Source organism: Mastomys coucha, unplaced genomic scaffold, assembly GCF_008632895.1.
Source record: "Mastomys coucha isolate ucsf_1 unplaced genomic scaffold, UCSF_Mcou_1 pScaffold22, whole genome shotgun sequence".
Classification (NCBI taxonomy): domain Eukaryota; kingdom Metazoa; phylum Chordata; class Mammalia; order Rodentia; family Muridae; genus Mastomys; species Mastomys coucha.
This window is the reverse complement of record NW_022196905.1, coordinates 27,080,997-27,108,117: the sequence shown is the minus strand read 5'-3', so window position 1 is coordinate 27,108,117 and position 27,121 is coordinate 27,080,997. Positions and strand designations below refer to the sequence as shown.

The window sequence follows — 27,121 nt, the reverse complement described above, 5'->3', positions numbered from 1 at the left end:
AAAAAAAAAAAAAAAAAAAAAGGCCTGGAAGGAGTAAACTGGAATCTCAGGGAACACATAGTGGCCATGGAATACTTTCACCAAAGATATATTCTCAGACAATCTATAAGGGTTCCCAGACTGCCCTTTGAGAATCACATGGGAAGCCAGAACCAAAGTCTTTTCAATAAAGCACCACAACTATACTCTAGCCTGTTTGGACCAACTGGCAGCCTTCCTTCCCAAGGCACAGTTCATCCCAGCATAAGAAGACTACCCTCCCTCCCTCCCTTCCTTCTGACTCATTTTTCCATCTTCCACCATACACTCAATAGAAAAAAAAAAAGTTTGTAAATAACATTATACCCATCACAATAGGGACAGCCCCACTTGAAATAAAATGTGTGTAGTAATCACAATACATTAACACAATTTGAATTAACGTTAGTGTTAGCATCAGAAGCAGTTTATACTCAGCCTCCAATTCCTGCAATGATATCGCTCCCAGGCGTTGCCATGGCAACCGTCACACACTCCTGGCAAACACCTCACCTGTGTGCAGTGGTACACATCATTCACTACCAGGCATCTACTACACGGTCCAAATAAAAGACAGGGACCCCGACCCCTTGCCCCCTTTTCTCTTCTCTTCTTCACTTTCCCCCTCTCTCTCCAATTCAATAAAAAAACCTCTTCTCATGGGATTGTGCTGGCCTGGTGTGATCTATCCAGACACAAGCTGCCTTCCAACTAACAGTTAGGCATGTTAATAAAAGCCAAAATGGGGGACTGAAGAGATGGCTCAGTGGTTAAGAGTACTGACTACTCTTCCAGATGACCTGAGATTAACTCCCAGCACCAACATGGTGGCTCACAACCATCTGTAATGGGATTTGGTTCCCTTTTCTGGTGTGCATGAAGACAGGATACTCATATGTAGACTATAAATAAATACATCTTTAAAAAAAGAGAGAGAAAGAAAAGCCAAAAGGAAATAAATGAGAACCAAGGATGATGAACTTTTCTTCTAAATTTCTTGTCATCACAATTGTGGCGTAATATTGTCTGTCTCCTCTTACTGAAGGGCCACGGACAGTGGGGAGAGCCATCTCCTCAGGCCTGGCTTGGGAGCTTAGGCTTTCAACTCACCATTCTGCCATCTCTTCACCCTACAGATATGGAGGTATTTAAGCCACGCCTTCAAAGACCTCTGCTTCTGCCTGCGCTGATAGTGCCGCACAGCTGTGGCCTCCTTCCCCCTCTCTCGCTGGCTAGTTAGAAGCTGTTCTTGCCATCGAAGCCAAGCCTAAAAAGACCAGATAAGAAACTCAACATCACACACAGTGAGCCTGAGGCTTGTCTGGGCTATATGAGATTCTGCCTCGATCAAATGGGGGCTGGGGGAAGGTTTCAAGTACCCACACAAAAAAGAGAAAAGTTGTAAAAAGTAATTTGCAAGTACATGATAGAGTTCAAGAGAGCTTCTGAACTGGAGGTGAGCTGGGCTGGTGAATTAACTGAGACAAGACAGGAAATTGTTCCTAAATACACAAGGGAGAAAGAGGAGATGCATGCTATGGAAACTTTAAAAGAAGATGAATCAATTGGAGGGAATACTGATGTCAGTGGCTGTTCTGTTTTAAATTTGTGTGACAGTTTTAATATGAAATGTATGTTACACATTGTCACATTAATATAAAATGCATTGGAAATAGTGACATTGTTGCTATGTAAAAGAAAGCTTTTTTGCTTTAAATCTACGACCTAAGTAGATTTAGGGTATATGTTGCATGAACAATTTTGAAGTGGCTCAAAATAATTAAGCACAAGCCAGGCACAGTGACATACACCTGTGACCTTAGCACTCAGGAGGCAGGAGCAAGAGGATCAGGAGTTTGAGGCTAGGATGACCTACATGAGACCCTGTCCAAAAAAAAAGGCCAAAGAGAGAAAGAACTATGTTTACTCTTAAACTGGTATGAGAGCCCCCGCTTATAACCTCAGGATTTCGGGAAGTGGTGGTGCATGCCTTTACTCCTAGCACTTGAGAGGCAGAGGCAGGCGGATTTCTGAGTTCGAGGCCAGCCTGATCTACAGAATGAGTTCCAACACAGCTAGGGCTACACAGAGAAACCCTGTCTGGAAAAACAAAAAAGATATAAAACAAAAAAACCTCAGGATTTGGGAGGCTAAGGCAGGAGGATCACGAATTTGAGGCCACCATAGTCTTCAGCATAAGATACTGAATTTTATTATTTTTAATTATATATGTGTGCATGTGTATGCAGATACCACTAACCAGAGGAGTCAGATACCCTGGAGCTGGAATTACAGGGAGTTGTGAGCTACTGATATGGGTGCTGAGAACTGAACTCTGGACCTCTGAGAAAGCAGTACATGCCCCTAACCACTGAGGCATCATCTCACCTGGCCCTCTCCCCACTTTTCCTGAATATTTAAAATATATATATATATATATTTGAATGGTTGTGAAAACATGAGGAGGTAGGTGTTGGTGTTACACACCTTTAATCCTAGTACTGGGAGCAGGGCGGAGGCAGATGGATTTCTGTGAGCCTAGCCTACAAAGTGACCAGGACGAAAAAAGAATGGCTGGGTATTGGTGGTACACATCTTTAATCCCAGAACTTGGGGTTGGGGGCAGAGGCAAGAGGATCTCTGTGAGGTCAAGGCCAGCCTAGTCTATGTAGTGAATTCCAAGATAGCCAGGACTACATAGTGAGACCCTGCCTCAAAAAACAAAACCCCATAAAGAATGGGTTAAACTGGCTGAGGAGTATGTATCATTCACTTTTCCTGTGATTTGGGATCTGTAGACACAAGGTCCAAAGCAAAGGTTCACCTTTAACACACTGCCATGCGGCTATGACACTTGTTCTTTCCTTACCTAACTCCTCATATAGGCACTCTGCAACTTCTCCCTACCAGGCTTTCTTGAAAGCACTCCCATGAGCTCAATGAAACTGTGCTTATCAATCTACCACCCATTTCCACGTGGCTCGGCCCAAAGGTCAAGTTTGTCCTCTCACTGCCTGACCCAGCAAACAGCACCTCTGGTGGATACCTGTTCCTGCTGATAACTTTACAAGGCCTGTCCTACGACTTCGGCAGTCACTCCATTTGCTTACCTTACTCATTAACTTAGCTACCGGGGTTTAAATGCCATCCTCCTACGAGGACTCCTGATGGTAGGTTCCTACCTGGACCCTTCCTCAGCATCCCACATGCTCCCTTAGCCTCTATCTGTACCTCTCTGTGGCAACTCAAAGGAAGTATCTATCGGGCTGAGCATTCAGAGTGAAGAGCACAGCTTTTCCCAGTGCTTCCCCACAAGGCTGCTTCTCCTTCGGTGGTCCCAGGTCAGCACATGGCTTCTCCTTCAGTGGTCCCAGGTCAGTACATGGCAACTCCACTGTTGCATCTGCTTAGCCAAAGCCAGGAGTCACATTTAATCTCTCCATGAGCAAATCCTGTCTGTCAGTCACATTCAAAACAAACAGAATCTGAGCCTGGAGAGATAGATGACTCAGTGGTTAAGAGTCCTGACTCAGATTTGATTCCCAGCACCTATGTGGCACCTCACAACCATCTGTAACCACAGTAGGGGATTCAATATTTCTTTTGCCCTCCACGGACACCAGGCACATACACAGTGCACACACAAACATACATGGAGAGATGGCTCAGTGCTCTTCCAGAGGTCCTAAATTCAATTCCCAGCAACCACATGGTGGCTCACAATCATCTGTAATGAGATCTGATTTACTCTTCTGGCTTGCATTAAGACAAAACACTAAGCCAGGCGGTGGTGGTGCACACCTTTAGTCCCACACAGAGAAACCGTCTTGAAAAACCAAAAAAAAAAGACAAAGCACCCATATATATATATAATACATAAATAAATGTTTAAAAAAGGGGGGGGGGGCTGGTGAGATGGCTCAGTGGTTAAGAGCACCAACTGCTCTACTGAAGGTCCTGAGTTCAAATCCCAGCAACCACATGGTGGCTCACAACCATCCGTAACGAGATCTGACACCCTCTTCTGGAGTGTCTAAAGACAGCTACAGTGTACTTATATATAATAAATAAATAAATCTTTAAAAAAAAATTTTTAAAAAAATTAAAAAAAAGAAGAAGAAAACAAAAATCAAAACCCAAACACCCTGAGAAGGCAAAGCTGCAGGGTTCTCTTTCCAGCCTTATTTTGACCTGCATTATTTTCTAGTTTGCTACAAAGAAAGAATAATGAAATAAGAACATACTTCTGATAGTTTATAATGAATTTAACGAAATTAGCATGGAAATTGCATAGAGAACAAGTTCAGATCCCCTACGGCAGTGCCCACCCACTATGGCCTCACCTTCCCCACTGCTCTCACTCCACTGCCCCAGACTCTTGGTCTGCACTCCCAACAAGCAGCAGCAGAGAGAAGACTTCCTGATAACTACATGGTCCTAGAACACCACAGCCTGAATATGCCAGACAAACCTGCAGCTGGAGGCTCAGGGCTCTGTGCTTCACAGCGGCTGCGTGGAGAGTGTGCTCAGCATGGGCTTGTCCTAGTCGCCACCTCCACTTGCTCCACCAGAAACTGAAAGAGTAAATCAAAGACGGAATCAGTCCGGGGTTGGGGGATCCCACCAGAAGAGAGGATCACTAAATTAAAATTGTGCTTCTGAACTTTAGCCCGAGTCTCTCTCCCTCACAGTGCCATCTCTACACTAACTCCTGTCACCTACTGCTGCAAAGAAAAAGTCAATCTGCAATCCTTGGGACAAAAAGAAAGCTCAGTGGGTAAGCATGCTCATGCCGCCATGTCTGACAACCAAAGTTCAATCCCTGCCACTCACATGGTAGATGGAAAAATTTGACTCCCACAGGCTGTCTCTGTTGAATCTGTATTGATTCATGAGTAAATACATGAATAATCTCTTTCTCACACACTAAATAAATTGTAATTTTAAAAAATTAAGGGCTAGCCGGGCAGTGGTGGCGCACGCCTTTAATCCCAGCACTTGGGAGGCAGAGGCAGGTGGATTTCTAAGATCAAGGTCAGCCTGGTCTACAGAGTGAGTTCCAGGACAGCCAGGGCTGTTACACAAAGAAACTCTATCTTGAAAAACAAACAAGAATAAATAAACAGGTGGATAGATTAATTAATTAATTGTATTTAAGGGCCAGAAACTATGTCAGATGGAGACTTAAGCACTATAGACTATCATCATCCATTTGCTTGTTTGTTTGCAGTACTGGAGATAAACTCAGGGCCGTGAGCATGTCAGGCAGGCTCTTTACTGAGTAACAGTCCCAGCCCCACAACACAGTAGACCTGCTTCTCTGGCTCCCCAGTACAGTTTTCAAAAACAGAAGCTGCCAACATTTAAAACTCAGATGTCATGGGGACATCTGAAGACAAAGAACAATGGCTTTCGGGTTTCCAAGCTTGCAGGGTCTCTCCTTCATTCCCCCTACTGCAGCCTCCTCCTCTTAGCTAGTTTCTTATTTGTGTTGGAGAACAGCAAATAAGGGAGGAACAGTAACTTGCCTCTGCTGTAAAAAACAACCTACATGGGCTTCAGAGAAGGCTCAGAGGTTCATAGTCATGGCTACTCCACCAAAGGACCCAGGTTTGAATCCCAGCACCCCCTTGTTGGCTCACAAGCAAATGGAACTCCAGTCCTAGTGGATCCAGTGCCCTCTTCTGGCTTCTACAGGCACCAGGCACACACAATAGAATGCAAACATACATGTAGGCAAAATACTCATATACATAAAATAAAAATAGACCTTCTAAAAAAAGCTCTGGAGAGAAACTAAGTCAGTCATCTCTATCCACTATAAGAAACAAACAAAACCAAACAAATACACTGACACAACTTGCTTGGCTTTGTCACTACTCACAAGACCTTTCCCTCCTAGACCATGGCTCCCTTACACATCACAGCTATTTGCATTCTTCTTCTCTTTTAAGCACTTACAAAGTTATGAACATAGTGCTCAGCACCCAAACACTACCAGAACATCAATTCCTCAATAAAAACACAGAGCTAATGAACACATAATACAAAATCAGACTCAGGTAGAGCTACACACTAAACATTTTAAAACAATAGCTAAGTACATTTTAAATAACGTATTTTTACTTAAATAATTTCTCACAGCTGGGGAGATGGCTCAGATGGTAAAGTGTTAGCTATGTAACTATGAGTATGGTTCTCCAGTTCCCACATAAAAACTCAGGCTCAGCAAAAAGCATCCGTAACCTCCGAGGGGAGGGGGTAGAGTCAAGGGGGTTCCCTGGAAGCTCACCAGACAGACAGCCAACCTACCTGAATTGATGAGTTCCAGGTTCTATGAGAGATCCTTTCTTAAAAAATAAGGTAGAGCCTGGCATGGTGGTGAACTCGGGAAGCAGAGGCAGAAGGATTTTCTATGAGCATGAGGCCATTGAGACCTACACAGTATGATACTGTATCAAAAAGAAATAAATAAAGGGGAAGGGGACTGGAGAGATGGCTCAGTAGTTAAGAGCACTGACTGCTCTCCAAAGGTCTTGAGTTCAATTCCCAGCAACCACATAGTGGCTCACAACCATCTGCAATGTGATCTGACACCCTCTTCTGATGTGTCTAAAGAAAACTACAGTGTATTCATATAAATAAAATAAATAAATGAATCTTTTTATTTAAAAAAAGTGGCTGGGCAGTGGTGGCGCACACCTTTAAATCCCAGTACTTGGGAGGCAGAGGTAGGCGGATTTCTGAGTTTGAGACCAGCCTGGTCTACAGAGTGAGTTCCAGGACAGCCAGGGCTATACAGAGAAACCCTGTCTCAAAAAAAAAAAACCAAAAAAAAAGTGAGGAAGAAACCAATCTCCATACACATGTGCAATTACATTTTAATACATGCACATACACTAAATAAACAAATAATTCTTTCTGTACACAGATATCCTGGACACTGCTAACTAATTCATAGATAATATCTGATCTATTCCCAGTAAGAATCTTGAACCATAACTAGTGGTAAACCCATTTCACAGAAGAGAAAAAAGAAATATGGAGAGGAGATATAACCCACTGACACATGTTGGGTCATGGATTCAGATCTAAGTAAGTACAGCTGTAAAGCTAGCAGGCTGTATTCAGTACCCATCTCTTCTGAGCTTGTATAGTACTGACATTCAGGACCCAGAGAACCACAAGGACAAAGCACAGAACCAGTTATAAAGAGGCTTTGTTACATGTACCAAGAGATTCAAAGTAGACTTTGTGTCAAGGGCCATGTAGAAGGAACAACAAATGTCTTAGAACTCATGGAATTGGGCCCACTGGCTAGCACAGCTATGATGGGTGTGCCTTGGAGAGGCAGAACCCCTAGGACTACGAACTACGTGTCCTGAGGACTCCATGCTGCTGTGGAGTTTTGCTCTGTTGTTGTCTTCACATCCCTTCACATCCCTCTTAATCCAAGAAGTACACGAAAACTCTCACGGGCCTTCCAGCCCCTCACTGGGTAGTATCTTTGGCACTCACAATGACAGGACTTGGTCTTTCTCAAGTACTGCTGCTGGAATACATTAATGATTCAATTACCACCCTCAGAAAGAACTTGGAAATGTAGCCTGTTAGCAATGACCACCACCCTTAGAAAGCATTTGGAAAAACAGACTGTTGGTGAAGCTAGGTTGAGATGTTTTTGTTAGTGGCTCTGATGTAGAAAACCTTAGGGCTTACACACTCTGCCTAGCCGAGCTAGGAATTGTTTAAGGTCAGGGATCAGAACAGTGGCGGGCTGACCAGCACTGGCAAGATCAAGATGATCAAGGTGATGATTAACTTCTTGTACTTACTCATTTTTGCCTTCAGATTTCTTTTTAAGAAAGATCCTTTCTTTGTAACCACAAATTGCCTCCTGCCAGTAAGAAAAACTTGCTGAGAAAATTATCTTGCTTGCTCATACTTTGTTAATCTATAAGTTCCTTAGTTACAGATGTATGTAGGGTCTTGGGAACAATTTGTTTTTCTTTTTTTTTTTAACATGTATTATGGAATGTTCTTTCGTGTAAAGGTATTAAGGAACATACTATTTTTTCATAATCATTCACTAGAGGAAAAATAGAATGTAATCACATTGTAATTTTATATTGTTTTTTTTTTTTCACTTTGTAAATGTTTTATTTCATGTTAGCCCAGGCTCCCTCCTGGGCTGCTTCATAGGTTCTTGATGGGCTGGTGGGGCCAATACAGGTACTTCTTCTTGTCCAGCTTGGTTTCTGGGAAGATCTCCTTCAAGTCATTGATGGTCATCTGGTCAAAGGGAATTATGTTCCTCATTTTCTCCAGCTAATTCTCATACTCTTGGATCCTAAGCTGAGATCCAGACACAAACTCACACAGTTCTCCACATCGTCCTTCTCCTCCTGGTCCACCAGGGCTGTATATTTATCCTCAGGCACAGGAATCTGCAGGGCATTATACTTCTTTTCAAAATCATTACCAAGCCAGCCTAAGCCACATTGGCCTTGTAGTAAGCCCAGTCAATCGCTGGTGGTTTCTCAGACAGACTAGCCAACCTGGTGTGGAGGGTCTTATTCCAGGACTTTAGGGCATTTCCGATTATCTTCTGGTTTTGGGGCATGATCTCCACAAAAGATACCAAATCAATGGTTTTTAGAGCAAGTTTACGCCCAGCCATCTTGGGAAACTTCACTGACCTCCGGCGGAGCACTGTCTCTAGCAGCAAGGAACAAGGAATGGCGTAATTTATATTGCTTAAAAGGTTTGCTGGGATATATAAGCAATAGGAGAAAAAATAAAGTTTGAGCCTATTTGTTGGCTTTGCTCCATCCACTCAATGTGTGATGGTGTGACCTGTGTGTGTGTGTGTGTGTCTGTGTGTGAGTATGTGTGTGAAGTTGTTGGCACTTTGCTCCATTCATCAAATGTATGTATGTATGTATGTATGTATGTATGCTCGTTGGAATTTGTTGAAGTCTGCTTCATCCATCCAGTGTGTGTGTGTGTGTGTGTGTGTGTGTGTGTGTGTGTGTGAGTGTGATTCTTTCCCCCCAACTTTTCTTTTTCTTTTTTCGCTGACCTCTTATAGCCCCCAAAGAAATTCTTCACTGGCTCCCCATGAAGCATTCTCACTGGTCCCAGTCAACTACGAACTCTACACCCTGCCTCAGTTTACCCTGGATGTCAAAGCTGGTCTTTGACAACTTTGTCCTGTTTGTGCAATACTGGCAAGATGCTGTGCAGAGCAGTGGCTACAGAGAACAGTGGCTATAGAGAACAGTGAGCCCTGGTGAGATGCAGAGCAGTGGCTGCAGTGGACAGTGAGCCCTGGTGACATGCCATACAAAGCAGCAGACAGCGAGCTCTCATTTTTTTTCAGTGACAAATTTACAAGAATTCAGACAAATTTTTCAACTTTTCTGAGCTTCACTGTACATGATGATGTATGTAGTAATGTACTTATATTTTATGCCGAGAATTAAATGAAATACTTAGAATTTTAACACATACACAGCCCCACCCATGGGTACAACTATTTGGCTAAATCAAGAGGGCCAAATGCCAAACACTAACTAGCTTGTGCTACAAAGAAAATTCAAGGCCAGAAAAGGATCTGGACATGGTGCAATTTGTTTTAATCCCAGCACTCAAGAGGCAAGCAGAGACAGGCAGAAGTCTGTGAGTTTGAGCCTAGCCTAGTCTACAAAGAAAAAAAGACAGCTAAGAACATGGCTCAATGGTCGAATATTTATCAACCATGTGACAGACCCTACATTCACTCCCCTGTACCATTGGGAGTAACTGGGGTTTTTTTGTTTTTTGTTTTGTTTTGTTTTGTTTGAGACAGGGTTTCTCTGTGTAGCCCTGGCTGTCTTGGAACTCACTCTGTAGACCAGGCTGACCTCGAACTCAGAAATCTGCCTGCCTCTGCCTCCCAAGTACTGGGACTAAAGGCGTGCGCCACCACCGCCCGGCGTAACTGGTATTTCTATTGCTATGGTGAAACACTATGACCAAAGCAACTTAGCAAGTTAAGGGTTTATTTGATTTACACATATCATGGTTCATCAATGAAGGAAGTCAGGACAGGAACTCAAACAGAAAAGGAACATGGAGGCAGGAGCTGATGCAGAGACCACTGAGGGGTGCTGCTTACTGGCTTGCTCCTCATGGCTTGCTCAGCCTGCTTTCTTATTGAAGCCAGGACTACCAGCCTAGGGATGGCACCACCTACAATCACTAATCACCACCCCATCAATCACTAATAAGAAAATGCCCTACAGGCTGGTGAGATGGCTCAGCACTGACTGCTATTCCAAAGGTCCTGAGTTCAATTCCCAGCAACCACATGGTGGCTCACAACCATCCATAACGAGATCTGATGCCCTCTTCTGGTGTGACTGAAGACAGCTACAGTGTACTTACATAAAATAATAAATAAATCTTTAAAAAAAGAAAATGCCCTACAAGAGCCCAATCTTATGGTAGTGTTTACTCAATTGAGGTTCCCTCCTTTCACATAACTAACCCTCGCTTGTGTCAAGTTGACATAAGACTAGCCAGATCACATTCCTACTCCCCAAAATTATATACACAAAGTTAACAAGGCTTAGACTATTGTAAGCACTTAATTAGAATTAATCATGATTATATAAAAATTCAATATTATATTTGGATGTTATCAATAGCTATTTATAGATATCAACTGTGTTCTAAGCACTGTGCTGAGATGAGTGAATTAAAGCATCCTACCAAAGCTGAGGTCAAACCATGTTTGCTGACCTGTGGTTCCCCACACACTCACCATAAGACACTCCGCCTCCTAAACTCCACAGCAGTGGTCTTCATGTGAAGTTTGGTCCTACAAGCAACCATGTATATCAACCAGGACTTCCAGGCTTGGCGCATCTTCTGCTTCGTATCTAGAGACATCAAAGAGATATCTTTATAAAAAGGTGGAAACTGGACTGGAAGGGTGGCTGAGCAGTTAAGAACATCATCTGCTGTTCCTGCACAGGTCAGTTCGGTTCCCAGCACCCACACTGGGCAGCTCCTGGATGGGTTTGATCCTTTCTTCTGGCCTCTGCAGGTATCTACACATTTCTACACATAGATATAGAAACATAACTGAAAATAAAATCTGAAAAAAATAAAAAGGGTAGAGAGGGCAAGTGAGATGGCTCAGTGATTAAGGGGTTTGCTGCCAAACCTGGTGGTCTGAGTTCAATCTCTGGAACCCACACAAAGGAGGAGAGAAGTGACTCCTGCAGGTTGCCTTCTGACCTCACACGGAGTATACATAGTACACAGGAGTCCCACACATTTAAACAAACACACAAATGGAAGAAAACATTTAAAAGGTGCGATGAATATATTATTTTGTGTTATGACACCAGCTCAAAGACTTTCTGTATTTAGCCCATCTTCAAAGCCAGTATCTGTTCTCCAGCCTCAAGTGCCCTCTGCTGGAAATGCTGTGTAGTGTTACAAAATGAGCAAAGATTCAAGACAGCTCAAGTGACAAGTGGTGATGTTAACAAGCTTTTAAAGTTAACCTGCACTCTGCACACTGCATGGCACCCCTGCCACCTCCTCCTCCTGTTTCTTTGAGACCAAGTCTCTATGTATCCTGGCAGGTTTGGAACTACCCTCTAGGAGGGTAGACCAGACTACCCACCATCTCACAGAAACTCTGTCTCCCAAAGTGCTGGGATTAGAGGTGCGCACTACCACGGCTAGCATTATTTTTCAAGACAGGGCCTCTCAATAAACTTGGAGCTCACCAATTAAATTAGACTAGTGAGAGAGTCACAGGAATCTTCCTGCCTCCACTTCCCCGTGCAAGGAGTGGAGGTGTGCCTGGCTTTTTACGTGGGGTCTAAGGAATTGAACTCAGGTCCTCATGCTTGTCTTGCAAAGCAGTTCAGTGACACCTATTTTCCCAACTGTAGAAACATTCTTATACCTTAAGAAAAAAAAAAAAATCACTAGGCAGTGGTGGTGCATGCCTTTAATCCCAGCACTTGGGAGGCAGAGGCAGGCAGATGGATCTCTGAGTTCGAGGCCAGTCTGGTCTACAGAGTGAGTTCCAGGACAACCAGGGTTACACAGAGAAACCCTGTCTGGAAAAAAAAAAATCAACTGACTTTCCTTTCTACTACAAAATATTCAGCCATGTCCATTATAACTATAAATAACAAGGAAGGCAGCAGGAGACACATCACCAAGAAAATGCGCATCACTTACAATAGGAAACAATCTATGAAACCAGGAAGGTGATGGCACACACCTTTAATCCTAGCACTCTGGAGGCAGTGGCAGGTGGATCTCTGTGATTTCAAGGCAGCCTGGTCTACAGAGTGAATTTCAGGACAGTCAGTGCTACATAAAGAAATCCTATCTTAAAAAATAAAACCAACTAACCAACCAAAGACTATCTATGCCTTAAAATAGTAAAAGAACTGAAATCATACTAAATAGCAACCTGTGACCATAATGGAATACACTATAAACCTTAACTGAAAGAGTTCAAGGCCAGGGCCTGAGGAGCAAGGCAGCTCAGCAGTTAAGAACACTGGTTGCTTTTGCAGAGGATCCCTGCTCAGTTCCTAGCACCCACATGGTAGCTCAGAACAGTCTGTAATTCCAGTTCCAGGGGATCCAGTGTTTCATCTGACCTCTGTGTACACCAAACACACACATGTTGCGCATACATATGTGAAGGCAAAACCCTCATACATAAAATAATTTTCTAAGTTCCAAGAGAAGTATGTATCTTAGGACACAACTCAGAAACTCCCTCCCCCCTTTTTTAAGCCAGGTTCTCAACTGTCTAAAAGACTTTTTAAAAATGAGTTCAAGGCCAGCCTAGGAATCATAGAAGACATTTTTGTTTTTGTTTGTTTGTTTTTTGAGACAGAGTTTCTCTGTGTATCCTGGCTGTCCTAGAACATGCTCAGTAGACAGGCTAGCCTCAAACTCAAGATTCACTTGTCTCTCCCTCCCAAGTGCTGGGATTCCAGGTGTCCACCACCATCAGCTGGCACACCTACACATTAAAAATAATAAAAATAAATATATATATTTTTTAAATCTAGAAACAAGATGGAGAGATGGCTAATTGGTTAAGAGTGGTATACCAACCTACACTGCCCCATTTTGGTATCTGTTTATGTAGCACTGGCTGTCCTGTAAATCTGTATGTAGACTAGGCAGGCCTTGAATTTACAGAGTCTCTACCTCTGCATCCCAAACACTGGGATTAAAGAATAAAAGAACCGATTACTGTTCGTTCTTCCAGAAGACCCAAGTTTGGTTCCCAGTACCCATTTTGAACAGCTTATAACTATAACCCCATTGCAGGTGAATAAACAACATTTTCTGGCCTCCATGGGTATCATATACATGTACGTACATATGTACACATATAAATAAAATATGGTTTTTAATTTAAGAAAAGGCATGGTGGTACAGGTCTCTAAACACAGCCCTCAGGAGACAGACACAGACAAATCTCTGTAAGTTTTAGATGTGCCTATTATTAAAAATAATGAAATAAATATATATTTTTTAAAAATCTACACAAGAGATGGGGAGATGGCCAATTGGTTAATAGTAGTGCGTGTGTCCCAGAACAACCAGAGCTGTACACAGTGAGATCTTGTCTCAAAAAAAAAAAGAAAAAGAAAAATCTAATCCCAGCACTTGAGAGGCAGAGGCAGGCAGAATTCTGAGTTCGAGGCCAGCCTGGTCTACAGAGTAAGTTCCAAGACAGCCAGGGTTACACAGAGAAACCCTATCTCGAAAAACCAAAAGAAAAAAAAAGAAAAGAAAAATCTAGAGATCTAGAGAGAAGGGCAAATCCAAACCAAAGCTTGCAGAAGTAAGCTCGAGGCAATGACAGGAATACAAACCAAGGAAGGCAACTGGAAAACAGGAAAGCTACAGAGAATACCATGGACACAGGTGACTGTTATTTGATGTCCCTGCCTACCTCCTATGGCTACAATACAATGACTGAACCAACCTGAGATGGACACAATGCAGGGTCAAGGGGAACAAGCCAGAAAGCAGACTTCCTCCATGGTCTCTACGACGTTCCTGCCTTGTTCTCCTGCATTGGAATTCTTGACAAATGCCTCCCCAAGCCAGCCTTGGTTAGCATTTTATCACAGCACAGAAAGCAACTAGGACCCTTGACAAAGTCAATAAGACAAGTGAAGGTTGAGGCAGGCTGACACGAGCAATCATCTCAGAAGGAAAGAGCATGCTAAGGGTTGTGTGCCTGTGACCTCAGCACTCACGCCAGGGGGAGGGAACAGCACAGCGAGGGCTGGTCTCAGAGGAAAGTCAGGAGCACTGTGACTCTACGGCTATAGACTCTGCCTAATATAATTACGGAAAACTACTGACTCATAAATCTGATACCATATTAAAGTGAGCCAATTCCTGGGAAGCTCAATAAAGGGACTAAATTACCTTACAGCTACTAAAGCTTGAAGTGAAACTAAAACCCCTTCCACAAAGAGAATCCAAGTATAGAGGATTTTTATCAGATTTTACTAAACATTTAACAAAGAAATAATTTCAGCTCATTCAAGAGACTCAAGTATGCGGCTAAAGAGATAGCTCAGCGGTTAAGAGCACTGACTGCTCTTCCAAAGGTCCTGAGGTCAAATCCCAGCAACCACATGGTGGCTCACAACCATCCATTGAGAACCGTCAATGAGATCTGACACCCTCTTCTGGTGCATCTGAAGATAGCTACAGTGTACTTAGATATAATAAATACATCTTTAAAAAAAAAAAAAGAGAGACTCAGATAGGAGATCACAAGATTGAAGCCAGACTGAGCAACTTCCTAACCCCCTGTGCCAACATAAAAAAGAGGAAGGTGGCCGGGCGGTGGTGGCGCACGCCTTTAATCCCAGCACTTGGGAGGCAGAGGCAGGCGGATTTCTGAGTTCGAGGCCAGCCTGGTCTACAGAGTGAGTTCCAGGACAGCCAGGGCAACACAGAGAAACCCTGTCTCAAAAATACAAAAAAAAACAAAACAAAACAAAAAAAAAAACCAAAAAAAAAAGAGGAAGGTGGTTGGAGAGATGCTCGGTCAGTAAGCTGCTTGTGGCACAAGCGTGAGGACCCACGTCTGACCCCTCAGAACCCCATGAGAAGCTGGGTGTGGCAGCAGGCACCTCTAATCCCAGTGCTCGGGAGGCCAAGAAAGGAAAGGCAATTGTCTGAGTATCTACAGAAGAACCGATAGAGAGGCTGGAAAAACTGCTCAGCTCTTAGTTAAATATACCGGCTGCTCCTGCAGAGGACCCAGGAATTCCCAACATGCACAGGGTGGCTCACAACCACTTGTTCGGGGAATCTGAAGCTCTCTCATCGACTCTATAGGCACTGTACACATGTAGTGCACATACATACACCCAGACAAAACAGTCATACACATAAAACAAAGATAAAAACTTTTAAAAAATCCAATAGAATCTTCAGAAAAACTCCTAGAGCAAGATTGCAAGACACACAAAGCTTATATATAAAACTACAAATCTTCAGAACCACAGGAGAAAATCTTCATGCTCTCAGGTTACAGAGTTCATAGATATGACAGGTAAGATGTGATATTAATAATATAATCCAAAAATAAAAATAGATCAATTAAACATCAAAGTTAAAAATAATACAAAGACAAACCACAGACTAGAAGAAAACCCCTGCAAACCATGACTTTAACAAAAGGCTCATAACCACAGTGCACATTCACACACACCTTTGTTTAAGAAGGGAGTCTTTCATTGTGGCCCAGGTTTGTCTTCAATTCCCGAGTTCAAATGACCTCTGCCTCAGCCTTTCAAACAGCTGAGATTGTTCTAGCACTGTTCTTGCCTTAGAATATATATCATCAGAACCAGAACAACAAGATCATACAAAACTCTCAAAACTGTAAGTACATAGCTGGGCAATGGTGGTGCACACCTTTAATCCCAGCACTTCGGAGGCAGAGGCAAGTGGATTTCTGAGTTCAAGGCCAGCCTGGTCTACAGAGTGAGTTACAGGACAGCCAGGGATACACAGAGAAACCCTGTCTTGAAAAACAAAAAAAAAAAAAACAAAAAAAACAAACAAAAAAAACAAACAAAAAACAAAACAAAACAAAACAAACAAAACAAAACAAAACCCTGCAATTACACAAACAACCCCATTTAAAAGATTGAATAGGGCTGGGGCAATGGCTCAGTAGTTAAGAGCATGGAGGACCAAAGTTTCATGCCCAGCACTCACATAGGAGCTCACAACCATATGAACAACTTCTGTTCCAAAACAGATGCCCACTTTTGACCTCTATAAGCACCAGGCACACATGTGGTGCACAGACATACATGTAGTAAAACATCCACTACACATAAAAGAAATAAATATAAAATAAACTTCTAAAAGAAAGAATTTCTACAGACACCAAAAAGATACAAAGACAAACCACAGACTAGGAGAAAGCACCTGACTTTAACAAAAGGCTCATAACTACAGCGGACATTCACATTCACAGAGGGAGATGTAAACACACACACCAAGACAGGGAAGGGAGGAAGTACAGGTCTACACTACGGGAGAGTTTTGTGCTGAGTTTAGGGCAAACCAGCAGGTCAGGTCCAGTCAGTCACACATTCTGCCTTATGAGCTTCAAATGCCCAAACTACAAAATATGTAGACACAGCACCTGGTCAGACAGGAGAATCAACTAGATCACACTCTACAAAGAAGAAAGGAAAGCAAGCATGTCTTCTGCTTCACCCAGGTGGTGCTCCTCAGAACTCCTAGGAGAGCCAGTCAAGGCATCTTGAGACACCCTCTCCCCTCTCACCATGATGCTCGGCTATTTGGAACCTCTTCTTCATCTCCCGTTGCTGGTGCACAAAGGTCTTCCAGTTCTGGAAAATCAGGTTGTACAAGTAGTATCTGAGGAGCCAAAATGCAAACGGGGCTTACAGTAAGACAACAAAGTAACTCCTACCCAGTGGCGTCTGTCTACACATAGTAACGTTCTAGAAGGGTAAAGCTATAGTTGACAGAATTGATGAGGAATTGTTACAATTGTTTGGAATGTGGGTGCTACCTAAGAATAGCACAAGAATTTCTCTGGGAAATAATGGACTGTTTTGACCCTTGATGGTAGAACCATCTAAAAAAATAATTGGAGCTGGATAGACTGCTCTATGTTTAAGAGCACTGGTGGCTTTTCTAGGACCTGGGTTCCCAGCACCCACAAAGCAGCTCACAACCATCTGTAACTCCAGTTCCAGGGAATCGAACAGCCTCTTCTGGCTCCTGATGCAATCCATGTGCATGGTGCATAGACACAGATGCAGACAAAGCACCTGTACACATAAAATAGCTTAAAATGGCTGGGTGGTGGTAGTGGTGCACGCCTTTACTCCCAGCACTTGGGAGGCAGAGGCAGGCGAATTTCTGAGTTCGAGGCCAGCCTGGTCTACAGAGTGAGTTCCCGGATAGCCAGGGCTATACAGAGAAACCCTGTCTCAAAAAACCAAAAAAAAAAAAAAAGCTTAAAACGCCAGCTTCCCTCCTCTCCACAGCACAGCGAGTTCTTTCCTGCCCCGCTGTGCTCCACAGTGTAAGGCACTCTTACCCAACCCTCTCAGCTATGTATCAAGACATATTGTTTCTGTATGAACATCAAAGCTCTTAAATCAATCAAGCCCTGTAACTGTAAGGCCTTAGTAAATTCATTTTCTCCAACCACAGTGAAACTTCTCTCCTTCAAATCACTCTCCACATAGCAGCATGAGATAAAGGAGAGGCGCTTCACTGCTCCAAGGCAACTTTGCTTTCCAAATCCACAAAGCTGTCTGTTTTTTAATCTGAACTAATTATAAATTAGAGGTGAATCTCATCTTACAAATGTGTGTATAATGTTTTGTTTTGCTTTTTAATCTGTAAAACTGTATCTTTAAAGAATTTTGTAGGACTGGAGAGATGACTCAGCAGTTAAGAGCACTGACTGCTCTTCCAGAGGTTCTGAGTTCAATTCCCAGTAACCACATGGTGGCTCACACCCATCTATAATGGGATCTAGTGCCCTCTTCTGGGGTGTCTAAAGACAGCAACAGTATACTCACACACATAAAATAAATAAATAAATCTTTATAAAATAATAATAATTTTGTAGACAAAGATGTGGTGGTATACTCCTTGAATGCCAGCATTTGGGAGGCAGAGACAGGTGGATCTCTGTGAGTTCTAGGCCAGCCTGGTCTACAGAGTGAGTTCTAGGACAGTTAAGACTATGTAGAGACCTTTTGTCAAAACCAAGCAAACAAAATTATGTTATTATATCTATTGTGTGGAGGGGTGTTTGGAGCACAATGGAAGTATAGAGGTCTGAGGACAGTGTGCAGAGTGGAGCTGGCACTCTCCTATGTGGTTCTGGGGATGCAGCTCAAGTCATCAGGAGGCAGCAAGTGACTTCACCTGCCAAGTTACCTCACTTGCCCTAAAAATCGGTATTTGATGTAATTTTTACTTTTCTCTCCATTTATTCCTTGCAATGTGAGTGGCATAAAAGATCCTTCTTTCATACTTTCTTGGGGTTTTTTGTTTGTTTGTTTTTTAAAGATTTACTTATTTTATGTATGTGAATACACACTGTAGCTGTACAGATAGTTGTGAGCCTTCATCTGGTTGTTGGGAATTGACTTTAGGACCTCTGCTTGCTCCAGTCAGCCCCACTCACTCCAGTAGACCCCACTTACTCAGTCCCTGCTTGCTCCAGCACAAAGATTTATTTATTATTGTAAATAAGTACACTGTAGCTGTCTTCAGACGCACCAGAAGATGGTGTCAGACCTCATTATGGGTGGTTGTGAGCCACCATGTGGTTGCGGGATTTGAACTCAGTTGGTGCTCTTACCCACTGAGCCATCTTACCAGCCCATACTATTTGTTTTTAAACTGTGTTTTTGGTGCTACCGATTAACCCATGACCTTGTGCAGGCTAACCACTTGCCTTCTCATTCAGCTACCCGACCCAGCTATTTTCTACATGTCAATGTGGGACACACCCTTCCTTGATCATAATCAGTATGCTAGAGCTAATCACTATACAAAATTCTCAGATTTAGAAATGAATGGAATCTGTGAGTGAAGTTTCCATGTCCTCAGCATGGCCCACACTTTTGTCTGAATCAGAGGATCACACATATGTATGTGCAGACATAACCAAAAGGAATGAAGGATTCACTTACCCTCAAAAGGATTTTTAAAAAGCTAGAAAGCAATCCAATCCTTTGGAACAGAAACAAGACATTGAATAATTGTCTGACAAAGTGTAAAAATCTGTATTTCAACAAGCATAGAGTAATGAGACATAAAAGTCAACCTGTAGTGACAGTCAGCTCGAACGCAGAGCTTCCACTCCCTCTGGGAGACCCACCATTCTTCCCTCCATTCTCCAAAGACCTTCTGTAGTATTTTCTGCTCATGGAAAAACCTAAGGAGATGAGAGAACAACAGGAAGCTGATGTGAGGCAGCTGGGCTGGCATCTCTGTCCAGTCAGCTTCACTTCCCACTGCCCTTATCCTCTCAAGGAAAACAGCACAACATGGTAACTGATGCACTGGCGTCAGATCCCAAGCTCAGTATGACATACACCAGGACCAAGACAACCAACCACACTCAGGACTTCGGCTATTACAGATACTAAGGGAAAGCTGAAATCTTCGCACACTATGAGGGAATTGAAAACTATGACTCTGGGGAGCAGGTAAGATAAAGCCACAGAAGCCAGACAACTTGTGCTTGATCTTGGGACCATGAAAAGGTGGAAAGAGAGAAGTGACTGTACAAAGTGGTCCTCTGGCCTCCTCATGTGTTATCACGGCATGTACACAGCCACACAAACTTAATAGAAATTTAAAACTACTGTAACTGTCAAGTTTTTTAATTTTGTTTAGATTAAATCAAAGACTTTTCCCTTCCTCTTCACTGTGTGTGAAGCCAAGCACAGCAGTGCAGGTTCCAAAGACTATGCTAAGTCCTGGGGTTCGAGAGCAAGCCCCACTTTTTCTTTTTAGTTTTCTGAGACAAGGTTTCTCTGTGTAGCCTGGAGGTCATGAGTCTCACTATGTAGACCAGCTTTGCCCTGAACTCATAAAGATCCTCCTGCCTCTGCCTCTAGAGTAGTAGGATGAACAGAGTTTGCCACCATCCCTAGCAACAGTAAGCAACTTTACCCTCTGAGACATCTTGCAGGCCCCGTGTTTTCTTTGTTTTTCTTAAACACAGATCATCTTGGCCTTAAATTCCCATTTCTCCTGGCTTAGCATGCCAAAGCTGGAATTACAGATATGTGCTACCATGCCCAGTCCTAAAAAATGTTTTTTATTACTAAAATGTGGTAATTATATTTCACTTATAAATGTTATAGCAACAAAGCACTATTTCTTAACAGAAACACATATGCTAATTTAGTCCAGATCTGGAGAGGCTAATTATAACCATAGCAAAAGACCAAAGAAGTGTTAAAGTGTTAAGAAAGAAAATGCCTGCTCAAAAAAAAAAAAAAAAAAAAAAAAAAAAGTAAAGAAAGGAGGAAGGAAGGAAGAAAGAAAGGAAGGAAGGGAAAGAAAAGAGAAAAGAAAAGAAAAAGAAAAAAGAAAAGATATGGTGGTGAATACTTTTGATCCCAGCGTAGAAGGCAGAGGAAGGATCTGTTAAGACTGGTTAGCCTGGCAGACTCTTCCTCCCAACATTCACAGCCGTTGTTAAATGCTGGCTGACCAAACTCAATAGCATCTTTGGAGGTTCCCTGTCTCAAAATGTCACATTAGAGTTTTGGGGTTTTTTTTGGGGGGGGTGTTGTTTTGGTTGGTTGGGTTTTTTGTTTGTTTGTTTTTAAGACAGGGTTTTTCTGTAACAGCTCTGGCTGTCCTAGAACTTGAATTCACATCGCCTGCCTCTGCTGCCTAAGTGCTAGAACTAAAGGTGTGAGGCTGGGCTGAGGAGTCCCTGAAGGCTTTAAGACCAGAAGAGAAAGATCCACGAAGATACAGGAGTAAAACTCAGTTCAGCTCCACTTAGCCATGGTTCAAACTGGTCCACTGGTTCAAACTCTGATACCAGGTCATTTATTTTAGTCATATTTAAGCACAGTACAATTCTGGGAAAAGTTAAAGGGGTTGCGGGGAGTAAGTTCTTCCAGGCACATGAGCAGCCAGGCTCTTCCCCTGAGGACCTCCAACCACCAGGTTCTACCCACAAAACATTCTAATTGTCCTATGACCAGCCCCGGCCCCAGCCCCAGCCCCAGCCCCTGCTATACAGAGTAAAAAATCCCAAGCTCAAGTCTTGGAATCCCACCAATCCCTACCCTGGAAATCTCCACCCTGGAAAGCTCCCCCTCACCTAGAAATCCTATAAACGCCCAGTCTTCTCACAAGAGCAGAGGCAGCCACCCTCCTTGCTTTTCCCTCCCAGTGAATCATGTGAGGTTTTTTGTGCAGTGTGACTTTAGCTCCCAACTGCCAAGATACTGCACCCTCAGAGCTGTAACACACTGATTCCATAACTCAGATAGCTCTCCTTGTGCTTGTGCTCCTTTTGTGGGTGGCGGGTTGTTTGAGCTGCAGTGGGACCCTATCCCTCATCTCTAGTCCACCTGACGCATCATCCACCAGATGCAATTAGGTAAGCTTCCCCTTTGGTCAGTGCAAATGCTTCCCTGAGTCCAAGGAAGTAACTGCTGAGCATATGGCACCCTTCTAGTACTCTTGGAGAAGGATGGACTCCAGTCGTAGTCTTTAAGGCTATGGCTGGTCCTCTTCATCTGACCCTGTCCCTCCACCCTTGGAGCTACATTCCTGAAGTGTTTTTAGGCCCAACTGGGCTATCTGCACCCTCTCCTGCCTTCCTTTCAAAGCTGCCTGTAATCTCACAGCTCTCCTCGGTCCTCATGGTTTTTGTGACTCCGTTCCTCAACCCTTTCCTGTGGATGGGACCACCCTCCTACAGCTCAGGTTTTTGTCCTTGCCTTCTGGTCTCTACAAAAGCCAAGCACCAAGTCTCTCCTCCTTGTGTAGTCCTCCCTGAGTTCTGGGGACACCGGAGACTACAGACCACAGTGACATTTTTCCTTCCTCTCTATCATCCATGGGAACGGTGTCTTCCATACCCTCGTATTACCTCTTGGGATGCCTTAGAAAACCTCCAGCCTCTCCACCTGACACCTGACACCTGACTTAAAGGGCCCTAAATGTATTCACTTTTGCAATACCTCAACACCCCTTAGATAATCAATACAAAGGGCCATCTAATGGCATCCTAGATACTAATGTTATTTGGGCAAATAATTAGAGAAATGGAAAGAGATTCCCCTATTTCTCTTTTCTCCACCCCAAGCCTTGTTTGTTTTTGTCTGGTCTCCCTGGCCAGCAGGACACACTTTAAATGTCCTATCTTTTAAGTTACCCTTGATGGATGTATAAGTTTATTGCATTGTGGGAACCAAGAGTCAGAACTAGCAGGAAGAGAAGAAAGTGAGTGAGTAGGCCAGCCTCAGGGTGCATATACTCTCAACACACTACTGGCAGGTGCGTCTCTCGGCTCCCTTCTGCAGTATCCTCTGTCTGTAGCCTAGTCTCAAAATGTTCCTACCTCTCAGTCTTCTTTGGTATCAGCTTACTGGATTCAGTTTTACAGGTACGAGGGGCATTAGACTGTGATTTTGTACTTTTCCACTTCAATCAAAAGCTGGTCTTTAAATTGAGGTACGGCTCCCTCTCCTCTAGACCAAAGCATGATTGTTTAAAGATTTCCTCTAGAATCTCTGTCTCATATCAGGTGAGCCACCTGACTATGAGACAGAGAACAGAGAGCAAAACAAAATAAAGGAACACACTTTTTACAACTAGGACTATTGCTACTCATCTCATACTTTTTTGGTCTTGGTTTAACTCTCTAAAACTTCTGCTAAAGTATAAATCTTACCTCAAGATCTGTAAGCATGCTGGGCATGATTAAAAACCGGCAAAATCTGTAACAAAAAGGTTAACTTAAAAAACTCTTGGGGTGGTGAGATGGCTCAGCAGGTAAGAGCACTGACTGCTTTACCAAAGGTCCTGAGTTCAAATCCCAGCAACCACATGGTGGCTCACAACCATCCATAATGAGATCTGATACCCTCTTCTGGTGCGTCTGAAGACAACTACAGTGTACTTACATATAACAATAAATAAATAAATCTTTAAAAAAAAAAAAACCTCTTATCAAGCTGTCAAGATGGCTCAGCAGGTAAGAACACTGACTGCTCTTTCCAAGGTCCTGAGTTCAGATCCCAGCAACCACCTGTAATGAGATCTGACGCCCTCTTCTGGTGTGTCTGAAGACAGCTACAGTATATTGTGCCGGAGCGAGCAGGGTTATCCTGAGTTCAATTCCTACATGATGGCTCATGGCTATCTGTACAGCTACAGTGTACTCATACACATAAAATAAAATTAATAAATCTTTAAAAAACAAAAACAAAAAAACTCTTATCAACCAGGGTTAATAGTTAAAAATCTACACATAGAGCCGAGAGGTGGTGGCGCATGCCTTTAATCCCAGCACTTGGGAGGCAGAGGCAGGCGGATTTCTGAGTTCGAGGCCAGCCTGGTCTACAGAGTGAGTTCCAGGACAGCTAGGGCTACACAGAGAAACCCTGTCTCGAAAAAAAAAAAAACTACACATAGGTAATGTTAAAGGAAGCACGTTAGCTGCCATGTTAGCTGCTATCACCCCACTGGGCTGGAGGCAGCGGCATGGTTTACAGTCATCTTTCCTAGGACTGGAAAGGATGGACTTTGCCATGTCATGTCACTCCCATCTTGATTAAAAGTGACCACATGTGCCACGCACACTCGTCTACTCCAGTCACATCCAAAATATCGGGGATAAAATCCTGATTAAGGATAGAGGCAATAAGGATCCAAAAGGAGTTCTGTGCCTCCTGGATATTCAGACAGTCACTGGTATCTCCTAACTCTGACGTGTTCCAGATCAGTCTTTCCAATCGTTAACATGCCCTCATAATTGGGCATAAAGGTACCCCAAGAAATGATTCGTAAATGGCTAAGATTGGACATTGTTTCCTGGTCAACACAATGTTTCTAACCTATCCTGGTTTATTACCAAGCTTCCCATAACTTGTAATTTCTCTCAAGGAAACTGCCTTGCTAGAGCTAACAAGGGTCAGGCACATTCCTTAAGACAATAATAGTTTACAATAGCTAGAAATGTTTTACATACTAGAGAGTAATGAAGGGCTTCCACCCAAAAACATTAGCTAGAAGTATTAGATTAAAACCTCCTAATCATTGCCTCCAACAAGAACCAGAGAATTAGTATAGGAATACCAAATTAGCCCCAGCAGGGAGGGGCACCATTGCTCTTCCGACTGCTTCACAACTAGATATGTGATCTTAGTCAGTAAGATCACTGACCTTAATGTATCACCTGCCTATGTGACTCTTGTCATCTGCCCTGCTTGCTGTATGCTACTTAAGCCTGCTTTTCACTTGGTGCGGAAGGAGAAGGACTTGGACTTGGACTCGCGTGCAGGACTAGCACTATGGACTCGCAGAAGGACTCGCACTAGAATTTAGATGGGCTAGGACTCAGATTCATGCAATCCGCAGTCCCCCGGGCCCAAAGCACTTGGGTTCGGGGGATGCAGCACCAGTCCAGAGGAGATAGCTGTTACTTTAGACCCAGTATGTTTTAGATGGCCTCAGATGTACCTTAACTGCTGAGCTGCCAGATTTACCATCACTTTTTTACAATGATTGTAAAAGTCTGATGCCATTTCTAAGAAATACATTCAGATCCTATACTTCATGTGTCGTCTCTGCCATCATTTCTTCGCCTACGCCTTGTCAACCTGACTAGGACCCCATTTCTCCCGCTGGTTGAGGGAGGCCCAGATCGGCTGGCCTGCGGCACACATGGCCTAAGCCAACCACAGAAAACCTCCTCCTAGCTATGAAGCCCAAGCCAGATGGTTCCTCAACTACTTTTAATCATGCTAATGAGCCTCCCCCTTCTTTCCCTCTCTAGACTCTTCAGTTTCTTGTTCTCCCTCCTCAGTGAGGGGCCACCCAAAGCAACCCTCTCAGGCACCCACTTTCAGCCCACACAGCCCTTAGTCCTACTCACTCACTCTGCCATGAGACCCCTTTACCTCCTGCGAAGCAGCCTAAACTTGCCACCATTCTCCCTTTGCTGGCTGCTGTGGTGGACGGCTTGGTCAGGATACATGTCCCCTTCTCACTAAGGGAACGCTCTCAGATAGGAAAGAAACTGGGGTCCCGCACAGCAAGTTCTCCCACCTTTATTAAAGAATTCCAGTGTATTACCCAATCTTACCACCTCACCTTCCATGATGTTTGTATGATTATCACCAACCTTCTCCTTGAGGAGAGCAGACAAGTCTGGGACCAGGCAAGGGCATATGCAAACAAAATCCATCAAACTAATGCCACCCACCCAGCCAGGGCTGAAGCAGTCCCTGACCAGGACACCCAAGGACATCCTTGCTAGGGATCAGTGTATAACTTGCTGGTCTCTGTACAGCTGCCCTTAAAGAAGTAAATTATGAAAACATTGTAGAGGTCATCCAGGACAAAGACAAAAAAGCCCGTCTCAATTCCTAGACCACCTAATAAAGGCCATCTTACAATATACCCCAGAAACCCCAGATGGAAAACAACTCCTTATGACCTGCTTCTTCTTCCACTTTTTCCTGATATTAGGGCCAAACTTAAACATGTAGAGACAGGAGCCCGAACTCCACAGGCAGAAGTCTCAGTAGTGGCCTCTGAGGTATACCATGGGAGAGATGAAAAAAACACCAAAACAAAAACACAGCATGCTAGTCAAGGCCTTTCAAGTGGCCACAGCAACAGGCTCCCTAGCTTTCCAAAGTCCCTGTTTCAAATGAGGTTGGGGAAGGGGGAGGTCACTGGACATGGGCCTTTGTAACCCGCTGGGACTATGTCCAAGATGCCATGCCGACTGACCCCATGTCCCTCGATGCATGAGAACATCAAGCCCAGATCACTCCTCAGCTGACCTCCTAGGTCTAGCCATGGATGACTGAGGGGGCCCAGGCTCACTTAGCCTCACCACTGCCATCTCCAACAAGAAGCCCCAGGTAGATATCACAATATCAGGGTGATCTATCTCTTTCCTTTTGGACATCAGGGCCATCTTTTCACTTCTGATGGAGCTTTAGGGACCCACCTCTCCTTGTTCCCCAATTGTTGGGAAAGGAGGATAGCCTTACCTGCCTCACCAAACCCGTTAGCTGTATCTTTAGGGGCATCACCTTACCCACTCCTTCGTGGTGGTACCAACTTGTTCCAGTCTCTTGCTGGAAAGAGACCTACTAACCAAAGTGAAAGCCTCTATTTCTTTTGCTCCTCCCATCTGCTTGACCCCAGGCTTGCTGACCATTCTCCTCCAAATCACACAATCCGATATACCTTTTCCCTTGCCAGCCTTCCAAATGCATCCCTGAGCATGGGACTCCCAAAATCCCTCTAGAACAAAATATGATCCTCCTTTCATCGTCCAACTACAATAACCAAAAGCAAGATGTTGTCACCTGTCTGCTCCTGGTTTTTGGAAATTTTGTCTGTCTGACTAGGTTTGCAATGGGTCTTTGTTTTCTGGTATGTCAGTAAGTCTTGTGGCAAACGTGGGAGCCAAGATGAAAACAGGTCAGGCTCAGTCAAATGTATGAATGATGGTGGTCACCACATGTACATTTTGTTTCTGACTAGTCTCCTCTGAGTGTGTGAGCTTTCTGTGCTCTGTGTTTATTGATTTTGTTCTTGCTTTCTCTTCTGCTGTCAGCTGCCAGCCACCACTACTTCTAAGTTATAGTCCATCATCATAGGAAAGCTCTATAAACTGACAATATGACCACTCCATGGTGTTGGAAGGTTTTTTTTGTTGTTGTTTTGAAACAGGATTTCTCTGTGTAGCCCTGGCTGTCCTGGAACTCACTCTGTAGACCAGGCTGGCCTCGAACCCAGA

General features: G+C 43.6%; 1 protein-coding gene and 1 pseudogene across 9 annotated transcripts in view; both read right to left on the bottom strand.

Annotated features, from left to right (window-relative positions):
- Window positions 1-27,121, bottom strand: part of Sfi1 (SFI1 centrin binding protein) — a 64,389-nt gene that overhangs the window by 28,616 nt on the left and 8,652 nt on the right. For 5 of the 9 annotated variants that reach the window (XM_031340682.1, XM_031340687.1, XM_031340689.1 and 2 more), the window contains 6 exons: window positions 19,427-19,537; window positions 19,293-19,332; window positions 16,892-16,958; window positions 10,826-10,943; window positions 4,490-4,592; window positions 1,129-1,285 (listed from right to left, as the gene is read on the bottom strand). In XM_031340682.1, coding sequence (XP_031196542.1) covers window positions 1,129-1,285; window positions 4,490-4,592; window positions 10,826-10,943; window positions 16,892-16,958; window positions 19,293-19,332; window positions 19,427-19,537 — 596 coding nt within the window. Of the gene's footprint in view, window positions 1-1,128; window positions 1,286-4,489; window positions 4,593-10,825; window positions 10,944-16,891; window positions 16,987-19,292; window positions 19,333-19,426; window positions 19,538-27,121 lie in introns of those variants that run through there. The other 4 variants (XM_031340688.1, XM_031340686.1, XM_031340691.1 and 1 more) reach the window with 2 other exon arrangements.
- LOC116069783 lies at window positions 8,152-9,852 on the bottom strand (annotated as a pseudogene).